This window comes from Gopherus evgoodei, chromosome 7 (genome assembly GCF_007399415.2).
Source record: "Gopherus evgoodei ecotype Sinaloan lineage chromosome 7, rGopEvg1_v1.p, whole genome shotgun sequence".
Taxonomy (NCBI): Eukaryota; Metazoa; Chordata; order Testudines; family Testudinidae; genus Gopherus; species Gopherus evgoodei.
The window spans coordinates 106,842,386-106,859,949 of NC_044328.1; the positions used below are offsets into that span (position 1 = coordinate 106,842,386).

The window sequence follows — 17,564 nt, forward strand, 5'->3', positions numbered from 1 at the left end:
CCGTTCCCTGTGAATGCTGTGATCTGGGGGAGTCCCACCCCTCTGCAGGAATCTGAGCCCCTCTCTCTGCCCACTGTGTGGTTTGGGATATGGGGGATCATGCTCCTCTTGAGGGGTGTCTTAGCTTCTCTTCCTGACCCTCAGTGTGATCTGGGGTGGGAGGGAATGAAGGTAACACAGATTTACACAGCTGAAACTCAGGAAATAGTTAAGCTACACACCACTCCTGTGTGGGGTGGGGAGGCTGTTCAATGTGCAGCAGGGACATGATTTGGAGGAGAGGCAGACTGGGTGCACCTCAGGCAAGACCGGGAAGCCTGGCTGAAGCAAGGGCAGGAATCCCAGCTGGCAGCGTGAGCGAAGGCCCTAGCTCGTTGTGCAGTTTGGGCTACATAGCCAAGATAGTGTGTGGCCCTCCAGTAAGCTGCTTCCTGCAATGTGTTTAAGCAGTGGTAGGGTAAGGCAGGACACTGCAAGGAGCAACTTCTTACATGTCAATGGTTTCTGTGGTGCCAGCTAATGGCTTTTTGGGTTGAGAGGTGAGGGGAGCTAAAAAGTGGGCTGGGGACTACATGTTGTGGGGATTGGTGGGGCAGGAGCAAAGAACAAGAGACACACACACCAGTCTCTCTTTCTCACTTGCTTAAAGTTACTATAACCATCACGTAATGAAATTGGCACGGTTTTGGGACAAAAGTCAGGATGAGGTTTCTCTCACTGGCCTTCTTGGTAACTACACGTTGCAAACATCTCCGAGCATGGCGATTATCCCCAGCCCACTGTAACAAAATGTGCAAGAGAAGGAAGGAGCATTGAAGAATCACACAGCAGTTGTGTGGTCTAGTAGGAAGACCACTGGACTGGTCTCTTCCTAGCTCTTCCACTGCTCCGTGCCTCAGTTTCCCAGCTGTAAAATATGGATAGTGATGTAAAGTTCTTTGAGATCTGGTGATGAAAAGCACTGTAGAAAAGCTGTCTTTCAATTATTACCTAGCCACAGTAGCATATCAGCTGCAATCGTAGTTGAGAACTACAACTGTCTAAATGACCATTAACTCCTAACAACAAACAATTATTTCTATTTAAAAAATGAGGAAATTAAATGGCAAAACACTTTAGCATAGAGTTAAGGTTACCTGGCCATAGCTTGTGCCGTTCCAGAACGTCAAATTGAGCAAAACTCAAACTTCTGAAAACAAGGAAATACAGAGTTAAAGTAAATGCCCACATAACTTTAACTCATATAAGGGCAGAGTTATGGCCTGATAACCCTAACACACATCCTCCCATTGCCTTTTCACTGTAGTGGACAGGTGCTACTTGCACTCTCCCTACCCTCAAACACTGAGTCTACTCTCTGGACAGAATACCACACTTTTAACATTTAAGAACCACTTCCTACTCTTTTATAATCCCTTCACACTTGCACACAGGATGCCACCTAAGCCTAACCAGCATTAACTCCACAGTCTGCTCTAATATCCCACTTCACTACTGCCAGTACCCATGGCAAGAAGGCCCTAGTGCCCTGCTACCAACAGCCTACACAATTCTGTATTGAAATAATGCAGATAGGAACCTCAAGGTACACATGCACTTCTCTCTTTCGATAACACATGGGAAGGACTCAAACCCAGATCTCCTCATATTACAGTCACCATTCTTCCAATCTGCTCCAGCCTATTCCGCTGTCATTCAATACAACTACACTCAACACAGTGAAGGCAGCTGCAGTTCATACAGATAATTCCCAGTGGCTGTTGCTAGCTCCAGGGGGCAGAGTTAAGGTTATGTGGGTGTTTACTTTAACTCTATATGTCCTGGTTTTCAGAAGTCTGAGTATGGCTAAATTCAACATTTTAGAAGGGCTTGAGCTACCACCAAGCAACTTTAACTCTCCCTTATTGAAGTTTTTTTTGCCATTTAATTTTGACTACCTAACACAATAGGGGAAGTTTGAAGCCTTAGAAACTGGAAGAGTTATAAAAGCCGCTATTTGTTTATGCTCAACAAGCTATTTTCCTGAGTATAAACTAATTGTGCTCCTGCTCTTCAAGGCTTTGTTATATACAGTAGTGTCCATCCTAGCAAAACTTTGCTAGAGTATATTATACTTGTTTTAAAATGAGCACAAGAACTGCACAACTTCAAATTTTCGGAGTTTGAGGATCAATCTTGATCTCTTACTACCCAGCCTTGTGGGATAGGAGTTTCACTCTCCGGTGCCCCCCTTCTCTTCCCAGACAGTGCTTGGAGAAGTATTGATTAGTTCCTGCAGCACTCTTGCCCTGTCTGGCCAGAGAAAAATCCTGCATGTGTCTGGAAGGAAGGAAGTGATGGACACAGAAAAGGTCAGGAATGAATGGACTTGGGAGTCCCTCTCCCTTGCAGAGAAGTCCAGCACCCCAGCTCCTGGGAATCGGGGGCCAGCTGAGAATCTTACAGGGGTCTTCGTGGGCTCTGCCTGGAGGCATTTTTTTTTTATGTAAGTCTCCATATAGCAGGTGTCAGATCAATTTGAAGCCTCTTGCTCGGCCTTTTCTCACTCCCTGCTGGACGGGAAGGGGATGTCACCTTGACTGTTGGTGTGCGTCTGCCTGCCCTAACCTGCTCAACTTCTTGGTGCCCAGGGTACAGGAGTAAGAAGGGAAGTGTATCTACTGTTCTATCCCTCTTCCAGACTCCTCTCATTGGGAATCCTACCTGTGCTGCTGTTCACAGCTTTGCCACCCATCAGCAACATGAATCCACCTGATTGACACCTTTCACTGAGTTATTCAGAATTAAAGGGGTATCAGCGAAACTCTCACTGCTGCCCACTTAACAGTACTCAGTTGTGAAGGTAAGCCTTTCAAATGTGCTCAAGGCAGGGGAGTCTGTCACAGTGGAGTCATCTTCCTCAGTGTGCATAGAGAACACCCAGCACCTCTGCTACTGCTCACAGCTTTGCCAAACAGGAGAGGTTTCGGGTGTTCTCTTTGCACATTCAGGAAGATGGCCCTGCCTTGTTCACATTCCCCTCGCAACTGTGAGGACTCAAGGCTTATTTTTGAAAGATAACCTTAAAACAAAGGTTAGATTCTGCAGCAATCACTTTTTCTTTCCACCCCGTGTCAGGAAAAATTTCTAGAGCTCCATGTATAGGTTATGTTCCATGACACTTTGAGTGCTGTACAAACACTACTCTATAATAGTAGGGGTCAAATATGTGGCAAATTTGGGAGGGTCAGTGGAGCCAGTAAAGTGTCCTAGATTGAGCCCTTTCCCTTGCTGCCCCCAAGTAGTGGCATGCTGATCTTATAAACTAACTGAAGCAGGTTGCCAAAACCTACCTCCTATGTAGGTGTGATTGTGCTGAGCTAAGCAGTTTCATGGCTATAAAGATGGGGCTGACCTTAGCACAGCTGCACTTAGGAGAGCCTGGGAGGGCCTTCTGCCAGCATTTTACAGAGGCCTCCTCTGTTGTAATTGTACTTCTCACAGCTGTGCAGTCGCTTAGGGCCAAAGACTAATAATTTTTAAAAGGCAAGTAGGTATGGTGCTGGATTCTGGCCAATTCTGCCTTGAGAAACAAGCCTTCAACCTGCAGCAGCATGGTCTGGATCTTAGTAAATTCAGGCCCTGAATTGAGAGAGAGAGAAAGCAGATTCCACAGTCAAGAATCTTTCATTGAGAAGAATCTGCTTCCAAACCAAAACCCCCTTTCTGTTTAAGCAGAAGCTTGAGTGCTGCCATTTGATCTCCACTTTCACTGTGTTGTATGAGGAGAGGGGTTATGTCTGAAGTAACCAGAACCTAATTAGTTTACTGTTTAGAGGGTAAGGCTGACACCTTAATTGAACCCAGAGGGGAAAAAAAGCCAGCACAGATTGCAGAGCACAGGTGAAATGAAACATCATTGAGCAGGCAGCTGGGACTTCCAAGTAGAGCAGCCTGTGTGGAGTGCATTGTGGTGATCTATCTGGTGAAGGGTCTCTTCAAGAATGGTGTCACTATTAGCCTTCAGAGATAGACTTTCCAAGAAGAGCAATCTTTGTGTTCTTGAAGCTGCTAATGTTGCTGGGGATGTGCTCCTAGTGCTGCAATTGAGATGGAGCATGGTGGGGCCAGGTTGTGGTTAGCCCTATGCCACTGTAGTCCTATTAGAGCTTTGTATGCTATTTGGGGCTCTTATTCATTCAGATTTCTAACATGCCTTGTTCAGGGCAGCGTTGCCAACTTTCGCAATTACGTTGCAAGTCTTGCGACATTTTCATAATGCTCTTGCTGCTAGAGGAATCATGTTATGGGAGTATCTCGGGTTTCATTTGGAACAAAAGTTTCTGGCCCTCATGGTTGCAGAGAAAAACTTTGAACGTGTGTCCCCAGTTGGCTCATAAGCAAGCTGAGTAAAAAGAAACTAAAACTTCTCTTAAAATCTCCTTATTTTGGAGAGCCCGGTTCATGATTTTGAACTCTTGACCCCACTGTTTGCTTTACAGGCATTATAAAACACACAGAAATTCAGTGTGTCAAAAAAGGCAGCTGCCTTCCCAGCCCATCAATATAAAATCCTCTCCTCCCAAATACCATTAAAGAGGAAGTCTGGAAAAAATGAGTGTTGTAGCATGACCTCATTGTTGTCAATCAGGGCTCTGTGGGACCAAGCTGGAGTCTAGTGCACCTCATTGAGACCACTGGCACCAATGCCTGCCATCTGATCCGAGGATTCCAGTGTGAGCACTTCTCCTGAGTGCAGCCATTGCAGTATCACATAAGGATAGAGGCATCTTTCAGGCAGTCAGGCCCCAAACAATATGTCTTTGTAGGTCCAAAACAACATCTTTAGTTTCCACATAGAGATCAGTCTGTGCAGTTCAGTGAGTTCTGGTGCAATGCCTTTCCTTGAGGGAAACACCACTTAAGTTGGCTGCTATTTTCAGTGCTGGCTGCAGTTTCTCACTGGTCTGGGGTCGTAGTCTTACATGGAGCAAACTACAGTCATGCAAACGCTAAGCAATAAAGATGGTTAATCATGATGAGGTTCCTGTATCCATAAGAGAAGGTGAGAATTTGGGAGTCATGAGGAATCACGGTTATTCCACCCACAGTCATTGCCAGGAGGAGAGAATTAGATGGGAAGTACTAGCTGTAGGGAGTTTTGTGAAGCTCTCTTGTTGAAACTTCTTGCAGCAGGGAACAACACAGGGGTTGTGGCAATACAGCTACTCTAGCCCTAGTTTCTCACTCTCTGTGTAAGAAATTGCTATCCATGGAAGTATGAATTAGGAAGGAATTTACGTAGCTCCAGTCCTTGGCTTTGTCTTTCTGCAAGGATATTTGTAGCTGATGTAATGGATCTCTCCAAAAGTGTGTTTAAATATGCACACTGTTGCTGCCTCTGTGGGGCTGTTGAGATCACTGTAAAGTCATAGTGAACGTGTGGGATTGCATCTGGAATAAGAAAAGAGTAAATGCTTGACAGGTCTATGTGACACAAATACTGTGTGCTGCTGAACATAGCAATTAAACAAGGGCTGCTTTTCCTGTCAAGGGGAGGAAATAAAGCAAGGTTTCAGAGTTTCTGCTTTGTTCTTGCAGGAAGCCGCCTATTACATCTCTCTCATCATTCCATAAAGATATTAAGGACAAATTAACACACACACAAAGGTTTTATAATAGGAAGTGTATCTTTACTGTCAACCTCCTTTGATTGTTCTAAAATGTTCCCTTTTAGATCCCGCCACAGCCCCGACGTGCTGCTCCTGTCACACCCCCGCCACCAGAGAAATGCAAGAATGCGCAGATGGAAGCACCCATTAGAAGTAAGGAAAAGCTCTTTGTTTTTTTATTTTGGGTAAGAGGCAGACAACACTGAACTAAAATATAAGATGATGTGTAATAGTAGCAGCAATTCTGGCTGGTTTTGGTCTGCACCTCAGAAAAGCATCTCTTGGATTTCTGCTCAGGTGACTCTAGGCTGAAATTTCCATCACAATTTTAATCCTAAAATTCCAGTGTTGAGGACTAGTGTTTCCCTATGTCCTTCCCTGGTCCTAAAGCATGATTTGTGTCTGACTGGCACCTATGGCTTCTTCTCCCAGCAACTGTGAGTGCATTGGATGCTGGGTGTGGTGTTCTCTGGACTTCATAAGTTGATTAATTTTGGGGGAAGACAGTGTTTACAGAAGAAACTTTAGAATATTCTGTTTGGTTGTATAGTTTTTCTGACAAGCATATGACCAGAGTTTTGGGGTTCTTGTATAAGTTTTCTCTCAGGAGTATCATAGGGATCTTTCAACAAAGCAGCATGAGAATTTGTGTTGGTTTTTTTTCCAGTCTGGATGTGATGATGCCATTAGATCACCAGGGGGCACTCACTATTAATGCAATGTCGAAAGTCTCCGTTAAGTAAAAGCTTTTTGATAGCTGTCCATCTAGCTCTTTGGTTGTATAATGGCCACATCAGTCAGACTTTTGCATAGTTGGTGGCTTGCCTGTGCAAAAGACAGGAGTGTGGTGTCTTCACCCCTAACCCAGGAGAAGAACAGAGGTGCACGTGCTGCAAACACAGTAACTGTGTTGGTAGTGAGAACTTGCAGTACTGATCAGTGGAGTGCTACTGGCAATACTAAGCAAAAAAATTAATTTGCAACCTTTAGAGGTTAAACCTATGGGGTAGAGGAGCAGGGAGTGAAAGTTATTTCGTTGTGACACAGTTCATATTGTGGTGGTTGTGTATTGCCCCAGTGCTACATTGTGCTCATACAGTTACATTGTCATGATGGGTTGCTGTCCCCAAGCTCAGTCCAGGATTTATTAATGCCCTGTAAATGAGCTGTGCAGGACAGATCTGTTTCATTCTGGGCAGTTCATTGAAGTTTGGAACAGGCAGCAACTTGCTTCATGGTACTGAACCATTCCACACTGAGAAGTTCTACCCTTGGGAATGATTCTCTTGAATCCATTATCTGTTTCCTTGATTCAATTAAGTCTACTGGAAGTACGTGGATGATCATCTTCAGAAGGAGGAGGAGGAAAATGAAGAATGGTAGAGATCTCTGTGGGAGATGTGAGCTCTTATTCAGCCCCACATGTCTTTGGCCTGAACAGTTGGCGTAGCCAATCCCACTGTTGCCTTATTCATAGGGGTAGAGGCCTATTGACGGGCTTCTTAGCCACGGATATGCAACTCGTGTTCTGACTTTCGACTTGGGAGTAAGATTGTGAGATTACCAAAACATCACCCAGGGCTAGCAGAAAAAACAGAAGGGTCTTGAAGAGGCTCTGCCTCTTCAGTTTGGGAGGGTGTTCGTTGCCTAAGGAGATTATTTTCTACGGATAAGCAGGAGTTAATAAGGAGCAGTGTTGGCTGGAGGTACGTTCATGCAGCATGCAAAATTAGAATCCATTCACCTTGGGAATCAAGGTGTGCCTAAAGCAGAATTTTAACTCTCCTACAGATCTCAAATATCTTCACAGAAAGTAGCTGATTGATGCCACTTTTTACCCAAGTAACTATCTTCCTGGCCAAGCTATGAGAGGTTGGGTGTTGGATGAAAATATCCGCAGCCCCATTTTTACAAGTTATAGGACAAAGTATATGAGTAATGAAAAATGTAAGCTAGATGTTAGGAAAAACATCCTAGCAGTAAGGTTGGTTAGACAGTGGACTAGTGTTTCCCTAGAGAAGTGATATAAGTACCATTGCTAGAGTTAGCCAAAACTAGACAGGAGAAAGCACTCAGAAATATACTCTAGCAAGTACTCCTGACTGGGTGGGAAAGGACAGTATGAGCTAACAGGTTTATAATCCGATTACCTTGAGTGCAGAAAGCGGACAACAGGTTCCTGTCAGCCAAATGCTTTTTTCTTGCTGTTGACGCCAAGCAGAGCGTACAGTTAGTGCTGCAGGGAAGGATCTTTACAGAAGGAGGAGGTTTGCCGCAATGAGTAATCTTATGTACCTGGAAATTTTCAGATACATCAATCAAAAAAGTACTGGCTACATGCATGCAGTATATTTGGGGGAGGAGGGGGAAGTTATTGTCTAAACCAGGGGAAAAAGATTCCTCTCTCTAGTTACAGTGAGCCTTTTGAAGAGAATCTCTATAGAACAGCTTTCTTCCCCTTCCTGAAGGGGTTATTTTACTGGAATGCTCAAGAGAGACCTAATACAATTTTGCTTTGAGATAAGTGAGCCAGGAAGAGAAGTTAAACCGCTTTGGTAGCATGCACAATGAGCTTCTTAATGGATTCTGCTGCGGCAGTTTGTTTTTCTTTTTTTCTTTGATGCTGTTGCTAAGGCCTTTTAATTGTTCCTTTTCAGATGCTGTTGAAATCACCTCTGGGTCCATTTCCAGTGCCTCCTCTATAAGTACAACTTCCTTGGATACCTTGTACACTGGTTCCACTGCATCAGAAACAGTTCTCCCAACAGCCACTTCCAGCCCCACCAACACCCCTCCCCCTGTCCCCAGAAGGAGTGCCCACACCACAATATCACGCAGCTTGGATATTAGCCCTTCAGCCCACCTGAAGCATGGGACTTCAACAAAGGGTGGTGCAACCAAATCTCCCCAGACCAAGAAGGCTGCCCCAGGACCTCCTGTTGAAACAGCGGGTCAGAGGGCTCTCCCTATGGATGGGGAGAAGAATCTGCAAGTCAAGACGACTGCTCCAGCTCCATCCGGGGGCTTAGAAGCCTTCAACTCTCTTTGCCTTGATGATAAGAAGGCAGCTACTTTGGAGCTGTTGGCATCAGAATCCAGCAGCCAGGCAGTGTCTGTGCCAAAGACAATAGGTGCTGAACTGATTGAGCTGGTGCGCAGGAACACCCACCTCAGCTATGAGCTGTCACGGGTTGCTATCGGTGTAGTGATTGGCCACATTCAGAGCTCCATCCCAGCAACCAGTAACATCATGGAGCAGATCCTCATCTCATTGGTGGAAAGTAAGGTAAAGGAAATGCTGAGCTCTGGCAAAAGGGGACCATACAGGGACTGGGCAAAATATTAAAATGTGATTGAAGTAATATTTTGCAGTTTGCTCCTGGAGCTCAGAAGCCAAATCAAGTGAGAGGAGACGAGTCCAAATTAAAATAAAATGAGTGAGTAAACAGAGGTGAGGGGGTTTCAGGGAGGAGTGAGCGAGTTAGGAAAAAATAACTCAGGTAGGTTTAGCTAGCGACAAGCAGGGAAATGGTAGTCTGGTACATTGTGCAGGATATTATTCCAGACAGGCTATGAAAGTAAGAACTGAATCTTTGGGGGAATAAGTGAATGAAAAGAAGAAGCAGGTATTGAGAGCTGTTTGGTGATCAGCTTGGGTTCTAGAAGCACTGTGTGTAGGCTGGAGGGGAGCTGGGCATTACAGGAGACTACATATGAAGGGATGGAGGATTAATAGTTTGAGTCCTGTGACACTAACAACAAACAGGTGAGTTGGTAGGAGCAGAGCTGGGGGGATAGAGTTTCTAGATCTAGAGGTTAGTGCTAGCAGTAAGATGTCAATGGGCACAAATACAGCAGGATCCAATGCACTCTGGGGAATTGTACTTTGGTCCTGTTTCTTTATGAAGCTGGGGATGGCTACATATGGACAAAGTATAAACTGGCTGCTCTCCCAGAGGAGAAGGAGATGGTGGTGGAGCATTTCTCCATGGAGTTTATTTCCCATACTGTGACTGCCGCAGGGATGAAGGAGAGAGAACTAGTGGCTGCCAGTGTGTTGTATTAGCCTCCCTGTTGCCCACCACTGAATCACTTCTCTTTCCTAAAGTCTGCAAGCATTCGCTGGATTTTTCAAATGCATGGAAATTTTCAGCAGAAGTTCTGAATTCAGCATTCTTCCAACCGTGAATGAGAGGATAAGATTGAGGCAAGTCTGAGGACAGATATCCCGACTAGTGAGGGCGAAGCAAGCAAGCAGAGGGAACTGCCACCACGGAAGATTCAACAAGCATTACTGATGAGTCATTCAATGTCTTGGCCATGTGTGACTAGACACAAGCCACTGGAGAGCATGCTACCTCCCGGATGGTGGATCTCCTTACATAGAAATACCCAAATCCTTTATGTGGGAGCCTACAACATGAGGGAGTTGGGATCTGAAAGGCGCAAGAATGACTTTCAGTACCAGGAAGAAAACTGGAGATTGGTTTGGTCAACTGAAAAGATCCAAGAGTTTTATGGTACCTAGTGTGAGTGAAAATTGAAGGAAACACGTTAGAAACCAAGGTGTGAGATTCAGGAAGGCTTGAGATGCACTGAGGCTTTTTCGGATGAGGTCTGACTTTGGGTACCCTGCGATCAGAATTTCTGGGGCTGGTTAGCAGGTGTTTTAAACCTAGATAGGAAAGGGCAGAGGCAAAGTTTTTGCTTAGCTCAACTGGTGAACATTCAGCGTGTGGTAAATAACTGAGAAATATTAGAGAACTAATGAAAAATAAGAAAAATGGGATGGGATTTATACTAAATAATGAAGACTGATCTGGTGGGCATAAATGGAATAGTAACATTGCTATACTGTACCTGTGTAGGGGAGAGACAGGAGTTGGTGCTTTAGTTCTGGGCAGCAGCTAGGGGATAACTTAGGGATGAGCTGAAGAAGTAAATATATTAGTCATATGACCTGGGTACTGTGCATGCCAACATCATACGAGAATTAGCCAAAGAACTTGAGCCATTAACAGTCAGTTTTCTGAGAGTTTTTTTAAAAACATGGAGGTAGCACAGGACTGGAGAAGAAGTTATTGTGGTACAGATCCTTTTTAAAGAGTGGCAGTTATTTTCTGCAAGTAGTGGAACAAATATTAATGCAACATCTGTAAATGAGGGAAAATAGAACCATGACTAATGAACAGATGTTTATAAAGAACTTCTGTGCATAAACCCACTTCTTTCTCCAACAGTGTTAGAATTACAGTGCAGGGGTAAGTGTATGCACAGTTATGCAACGTGTGACTCTAACAATTAAGCACCTTATTTTTTGTGACCACAGAATACACTAAACTTACTTCGCACCTTTTAGGCTCTTTGGTCTTCCCATGAGGACCGTAAAGATTCAAATAGTTTTCCCCGAGACAAAGTTTCTCTATTGCTCTCTATATTGGGCTGTTCCACAATACATTCTTCAGCCCTCTTTTAACCCATTTAGGGAGTAATTCCCAAGCCATTTGAGTCATATCACCATCTGCAACCCATGCCTAATAAACTAATACCAAGCCCCCACCACCTCACTTGATTACATATGTGCACAGACAAAAATAAGAAGACTGCATTTTGCAGTACTCATTGAAACAGACAAGTGTCTAGGCAGCCTTTACCTTTGAATAGAGCGATAATAAATTTAGCTCCCTCTTGTTAAATACAAAGAGTGCATTCTACATTCCCTATAAACATCTAAGATTACAGTTCCATTGCTGATGGCAAAATTACAGTGAATTGTTCAGAGATGTTCAGATGTGCAAAACTACTGGTATTTAAAATTTAGATCAAATCATAATCCAGTTAATTATATACATTGGAAAGATCACCCATAAGTAATCATAACAGCTCACATTTTTGTGGCCACAACCAATTGGGTAATTGTTTTCAGACTCAATAATATACTTACTGTCTGATCTAGATTCAGAAATAATTTGTAACTGATGTATCATGCAGATGTCCTGGATTTGGCCCAGGCTGTATGAATCCTTGCTCAATTTCCTTTCCCTTGGACCCTGAACAACCCTCTAAAAATACTTTGAGCTTTATCATGCTCTGAGAAAACAGATTTTTTTTCTTCTTTTTCTGCAAAGAATCGCCAACTTTCTGCGTTGTGGAAGTGAAGACTGTGTGCCAAGTTCCTGAAAGTAGGATCCCTCTTCTGTTTTATCGCTGTGGCCACATCAGAGGGAACATGGGATTAAATTTTGTAATTCATTGGAGGAGGAGCAATGTATTTGCATTTTGTACTTGGTATTGTACAAGGAACAAAAGACAGTGCCCCAGTCCAGAGAAATGTAGTCTATCAGTATATCGTCAGCAGTATTTCTCTGAGGGTAGACACCAAGGCCTGGTCTACACACACAGTTTTTGTACTAGTATAAGTATTCTGGTTAAGAGGAGGATATTTTTTAACAAAAATAGTTATGCCAGTACATCTCCTAGTGTGATGTAGTTACACTGATACAGAGGTCTCTTATATTGGTAGAGTTTATTCACATTACTGTGTAGGACTGGCAACTTTGTACTTGTATAACTAGTTGTACCACACTAGCCGGGGTTGTACTGTTTGCATTATACAAGTATAGTTAAAACAATACAACTTTTGTATGTGGACAAGCCCAAAAATAATTATCGTTATAAGCTTATATCCTTGATTATACCAAATCATTCCATGTTCCCAAGGGGACTGTATTTACAAACTGACACAATATACAGGGCTTTGGCTCAGTTTTCAGCTTTAAGTCAAGGGCATATTTTTTAAAACACTTCATAAAACTCTTTGGATCCTCTCCTTTCATTTCATACAGTAGAAACACTTATCCATGGGGGGATTCTGTCTTTTTTTTTTTTAAGTGAAGTGAGACATCATTGATTAAAGCATCAGTGTACTCCATAGTAAATCTCATGCTCATTTCAGGCTTTGTATTACATTCTTTAATTAGTTGTGCCCTTTCTTCTATTCTTCTAGTTTTAATTTGAAGTCAAATCACTGGTTTACTAAATCAATTTTAGACAGTTACCTCCAGCTTATTCCCAGCATGCTCTTCTGAAGATTGAATTGCTTGTGTATTTTCCATTCATGTATAGTGCTCCTCTTCTGTAGAACCCAGTGCAAGGCACTGATCTAGGAGGAGGAAATGACCTCTTGTGCCTCTGATATTTCATTTCCCCTAAGTTAGTCTGGTGGATGTCTGATGCTCACTTTGTAATGGGAGTAACTTCTAAAAGCGTGAGCTCAGTTTACTAATGAGCCATAGTTCCCCATTAAACCCTTAAAAAGGGGAAGCAGAATTAACCAACCACTGTGTGTGCTCAGGATACCTAGAGGTCCTCCCATTATAAAATGACACCAAGACAGAATGTTTTCCTTTGGGAAACCTGAGTCACAGCAGCAAATCTCCCTAAGTGGCTTCCCCAAGCAAGCATTGACATTGCCTAAGCTATGGTCACTCTCCTCTTGTCCTGCCTCCTTTTTTAATGAATTACACAGTTAATAGGTGATGAGAATGAAGGAAGATGAAAAATCTTGCTTTTACAAAAGTATTTGCTGCAATGTCTATTGGAAAGATATATTGGAATTGGCATGCATAGGAGCACATGTCTCAGGAATTGGAGGAGTTGGTCTGAGGATTAATTGTGCTGAATATCAGACAAGAAAAATTGTCTATCCAATATATTTTAAATGGTGTGACTCCAGTCCAGGTGCTGCACTGCTTGAATAATCTAGAAATAGACTAGACAAAGCACTCAAATGCTTTGTAAGGACAATTCTGCATTTAGCGGGTGGATTGTGGGGGTGAACAAGATGTCACCTAATAGGGGTAAAGACCTACCTCCTTTGGTTGCTGTATGAAGTCTTCAGAAGCATAGGAATTGCCACACTTTATCAGACCAGAAATCCATCTCGTCCAGTGTCCTGTGTCTGATAGCCAGAACCAGATACTTTAGAGGAAGGTGTGAGAATCCCAGTGGGTAAGAGGGATCATCTGCTCCCCATGTTAGAACTCATCCTGGTCTCCAGTAGTTAGAATTGGTTTAAACCCTGAGGTTCATTACCCTTCCAAAGGTTGTGTTAGGTCTAACTACAGCAATTCTGGTTATTCTTGTTATCCATATAGATGTCCACTAGTCCCTTTTTAAATCTTGCAGAGTTCTTGTCCTTTTAGTGTGGCTTTTGACACAGTCCCACATGACATTCTCATAAGCAAACCAGGGAAATGTGGTCTAGATGCAATTACTATGAGGTGGGTGCGTAACTGGTTGCAACTCTATACTCAGAGGAGTTATCGACAGTTCACTGTCAGTGGGAGTGTGTGTCTAGCGGACTACTGCAGGGGCTAGTCCTGGGTCTGAATATTATTCAATATTTTCACTAATCACTTGAATAATGGAGTGGAGAATATGCTTGTAAAATTTGTAGATTATGCCATTGTGGGAGGTGTTCAAGTACTTGGGAGGACAGGATTGGAATTCAAGACGACCTTTGCAAATTGAAAGATGGGTCTGAAATCAACAAAATGAAATTTGATAAAGACCAAATGCAAAGTACTACACTTAGAAAGGAAAAATCAAATGCACAAATACAAAAAGGGACATAACTGGCTAGGTGGTAGTACTGCTGCAAAGTATCCAGGGGTTATAATGGATCACAAAATGAGTGTGAGCCAACAGTGTGGTGCAGTTGCAAAAAAAAAAAAAAAAAAAAAAAGCTAATGGCATTCTGGGATGTATTAACAGGTGTATCATATGTAACACACAAGAGGTGGTTATCCTACTCCATTCAGCACTGGTGAGGCCTCAGCTGGAGTACTACGTCCAGTTCTCAGCACCACACTTTAGGGAAGATGTGGATAAATTGGAGAGAGTCCAGAGGAGTACAACAAAAATGATAAAATTTAAAAAACCTGACCTGTTACCCAGTTTTTTAAAAAATTCCTATGTTTAGTCTTGGAAAAAAGACTGGGAATGGGAGATACTAAGTAGTCTTCAAATATGTTACAGGCTGTTATAAAGAGGACTGTGATCAATTGTTCTCCATGTCCACTGACGGTAGGACTGCTTATCTGCAGCAAGGGAAATGTAGGCTAGATATTAGGAAAAACTTTCTAACTCTGAGGGTAGTTAAGAACTGAGAGAGGCTTCCAAGGGAGATTGTATAATCCCCAACATTTGTTGGGGAGGTGTTTTAAGAACAGGTTGGACAGACATCTGTCAGGGATGGTCTCTGTTTACTTGGTCCTTCCTCAGCACAGAGGGCTGAACTTGATAACTCCTCAAGTGTCCCTTCCAGCCCTACATTTCTGTGATTTATCTTGTTATGTGACAGCTAGTTATACAGTCTGCCTACACATTGTGTGAAATATCATTTCCTTTTATCATTTTTGAATTTGACACCTTTATAATTTCATTTAATATCTCCTTGTTCTCCCTGTCACTACAAGAACAGAAGCTCCTGATGTACCATCTCTTGACAATACATTATTTTATATACTTTTATCATGTCCCCTATTATTCATCTCCTTTCTAAGGCAAACAATTGCAATCTTCTCTCTTCCTATGAGAGTTTTTCCAAGGCCCTGATCATTCTTGTTACTCATCTCTGAGCCACCTCTAATTCTGCAATATCTTTTTTTTTAGATGGGGTGACCAGTACTGCATGCAGGATTCCAGATGAGGCTGCATCATTAAATTACATAATGGCATTATATTATTTTTCTCCATGCCATTCCTTACTCCTCCTAGTATCTTGTTTGCTTTTTTGAGCAGCTGCACATTGAACAATCTTCAGTGAGCTGTCTGCAGCAATGCCCTATCTGTGGGATTAGTTACCTTAGAACCTTATAAGATGTATGAATAGTTTAATTTTTTCCTTCTAGTGTAGGTTACATTTTCGTCTGGAAGAAGTTTAATCTATGTCTCCTGTGAAATTGCAGTGTCACAGTGTTCCACGTACGACACAGAAGTCAGGATCCATCTGCACTTCCATTAAAATCAAGTTTTAAAGCTGTTGACAGTACTGTAAGCTCTACTTTGGTCAAAGGAGTTCGAACGTAAGTGGGATGGCCAGCGTGAATTGGCACAAGTCATGTTAAACCAGTCGTGCTTACAGCTAGCTGATATTTTGGTTTGACCCTATGCTTTCTGGGAGGCCAGACTACATTAGAACCCTGTTTGGACACAGCCTGCGCACGTCAGCAGTAGGTGTGCTCCAAGCCCTGAGCCCTCCAACCAACCCCCTGAAGCGTCAGACCCTGTTCCACTGTACACACTCAGAAATCACCAATTTACTGTTCCCAAACCAGTGGAACACCAGTTTACCAGTTGCACTTCAGGATCACCTCTCAGTTCAGCTTACAGGACTTAAATTTGTGTATAGTGAAAACAAGTATGAATAGAGATTTGAGAAAAATCAAGTAGAACTAATGGAAATTGGAAACAAATGGGTACATAAGTTTAGGCTCCAGCAGAAGTGTTAGCTAACAAGATATTTGCCTGTCTCATAAAAGTTAGCTCACCCAAAGTTTTTCTCCCAGTGTTAAACAGCAAGATTGGGTGCGATGCGCTGTTCATAAGACAAGCCAATAGGCTGCCTGTCTCGAGGTGAAGGATACCTGTATGTACTTCTGCATCCCCAGCTATACCATAAAACCTGTCTTAGAGATCACCCCTGAAGAGAGATCACTTGTCACAAGTCACTACTTGCAGAGGCCACAGAACATCACCACGCTCTGATGTGCAAACCTTTGCAGAGGGACCACCTCTCTTACAAGCAATCACTTTTGCTAACTTCCATGAGAGGTCGCTCTTGGCAGGTTTTACTGTAGTTCTAACCATCCATTGTCTTCACTTGTAAACTGGATACCCCATGCTGCTTATTTATTTCCTTCAGAGAATCTCTCTTGAAGATTTTGCAGTCTCTTGATTTAGCATTTTGCTCTGTCTGTAAACAGGCATCCATTGTGAAATATACATTACGTAGTTTACATGTAGCTAGGCAAGTAGGTAAGCATTTCCTGCCTGAAAGAAACCTGTTTGTTACCTTCTGGTGGCGAGCCCCAGCTAGCATAATTATCAGTGTATATACTTAACTCCCTACATATTATCCACACATACCTCTAGCAATGATTAAGCGTGAAACAGGCTTTCAGTGGAGACCTCACATGTCACCCGTTGACAAACTTATTTAGAAACCGGACCAAGGGGATCCCTGTAACACTGTGCACCCTGCTGGTTGGCATCAAGAGGTCCCTGAGTCACAAGTGCCAGTGTGTAAACCCATTAACTTCCTAGGGATTCTTGCTGGCACTGGGTTATTATGCATTTAGTGTGTGTATGTGAACTTTACTACCTTTCATTCTGTAACTAGCCGTGACAAATCTCATTGCTGATACTGTCAAACTGTTGCTCCACTTCTGCTGCTTCTGGAAGCAATCTGCCCTTTGCACTGAATGCAGTTTCCTTCTGTAAGTCTCTGTTGCTTAACACGAATGACATTTCCGTCTTGTTGAAAAATTTCTCCCACTCTGCGCACGTTTAGCTTTTCGCAGCCTTGTAAGGGAGGCTTGTTCTCCTTGCTTGTTCAGAAGCGTGGGGAGCTCAGGAGTGTTAACACTTGGGAGACACTTGTACAGCAGCTTTGCTCTTGGCACAGGCCGAGAAAGGTTCCTGCAGTATCTCACTAAGAGAGAGGGCATGAATATTTTTTGAAAATTGTTAGGGCTTAGGAGGCCTTTTGCTCATAATTTGCTACGGAAGTAGCCCTGTTTGGGGAAGTCATTGCCAGACCTCCCCTTAGCGCACCATCCTGTCATGGTAGTTCTTGATCAAGGACTGCCGTCAGCCAGAGAAATCTGCTGCTGAATATATCTGTGGAGT

At 43.1% G+C, this 17,564-nt stretch overlaps 1 protein-coding gene across 2 annotated transcripts in view; it reads left to right on the forward strand.

Annotated features, from left to right (window-relative positions):
* NCKIPSD (NCK interacting protein with SH3 domain) overlaps window positions 1-17,564 on the forward strand; it is a 94,438-nt gene that overhangs the window by 44,630 nt on the left and 32,244 nt on the right. For both annotated transcript variants that reach the window (XM_030570058.1, XM_030570059.1), the window contains exons 4-5: window positions 5,717-5,804; window positions 8,309-8,937. In XM_030570058.1, the coding sequence (XP_030425918.1) occupies window positions 5,717-5,804; window positions 8,309-8,937 (717 nt within the window). The remainder of the gene's footprint in view (window positions 1-5,716; window positions 5,805-8,308; window positions 8,938-17,564) is intronic.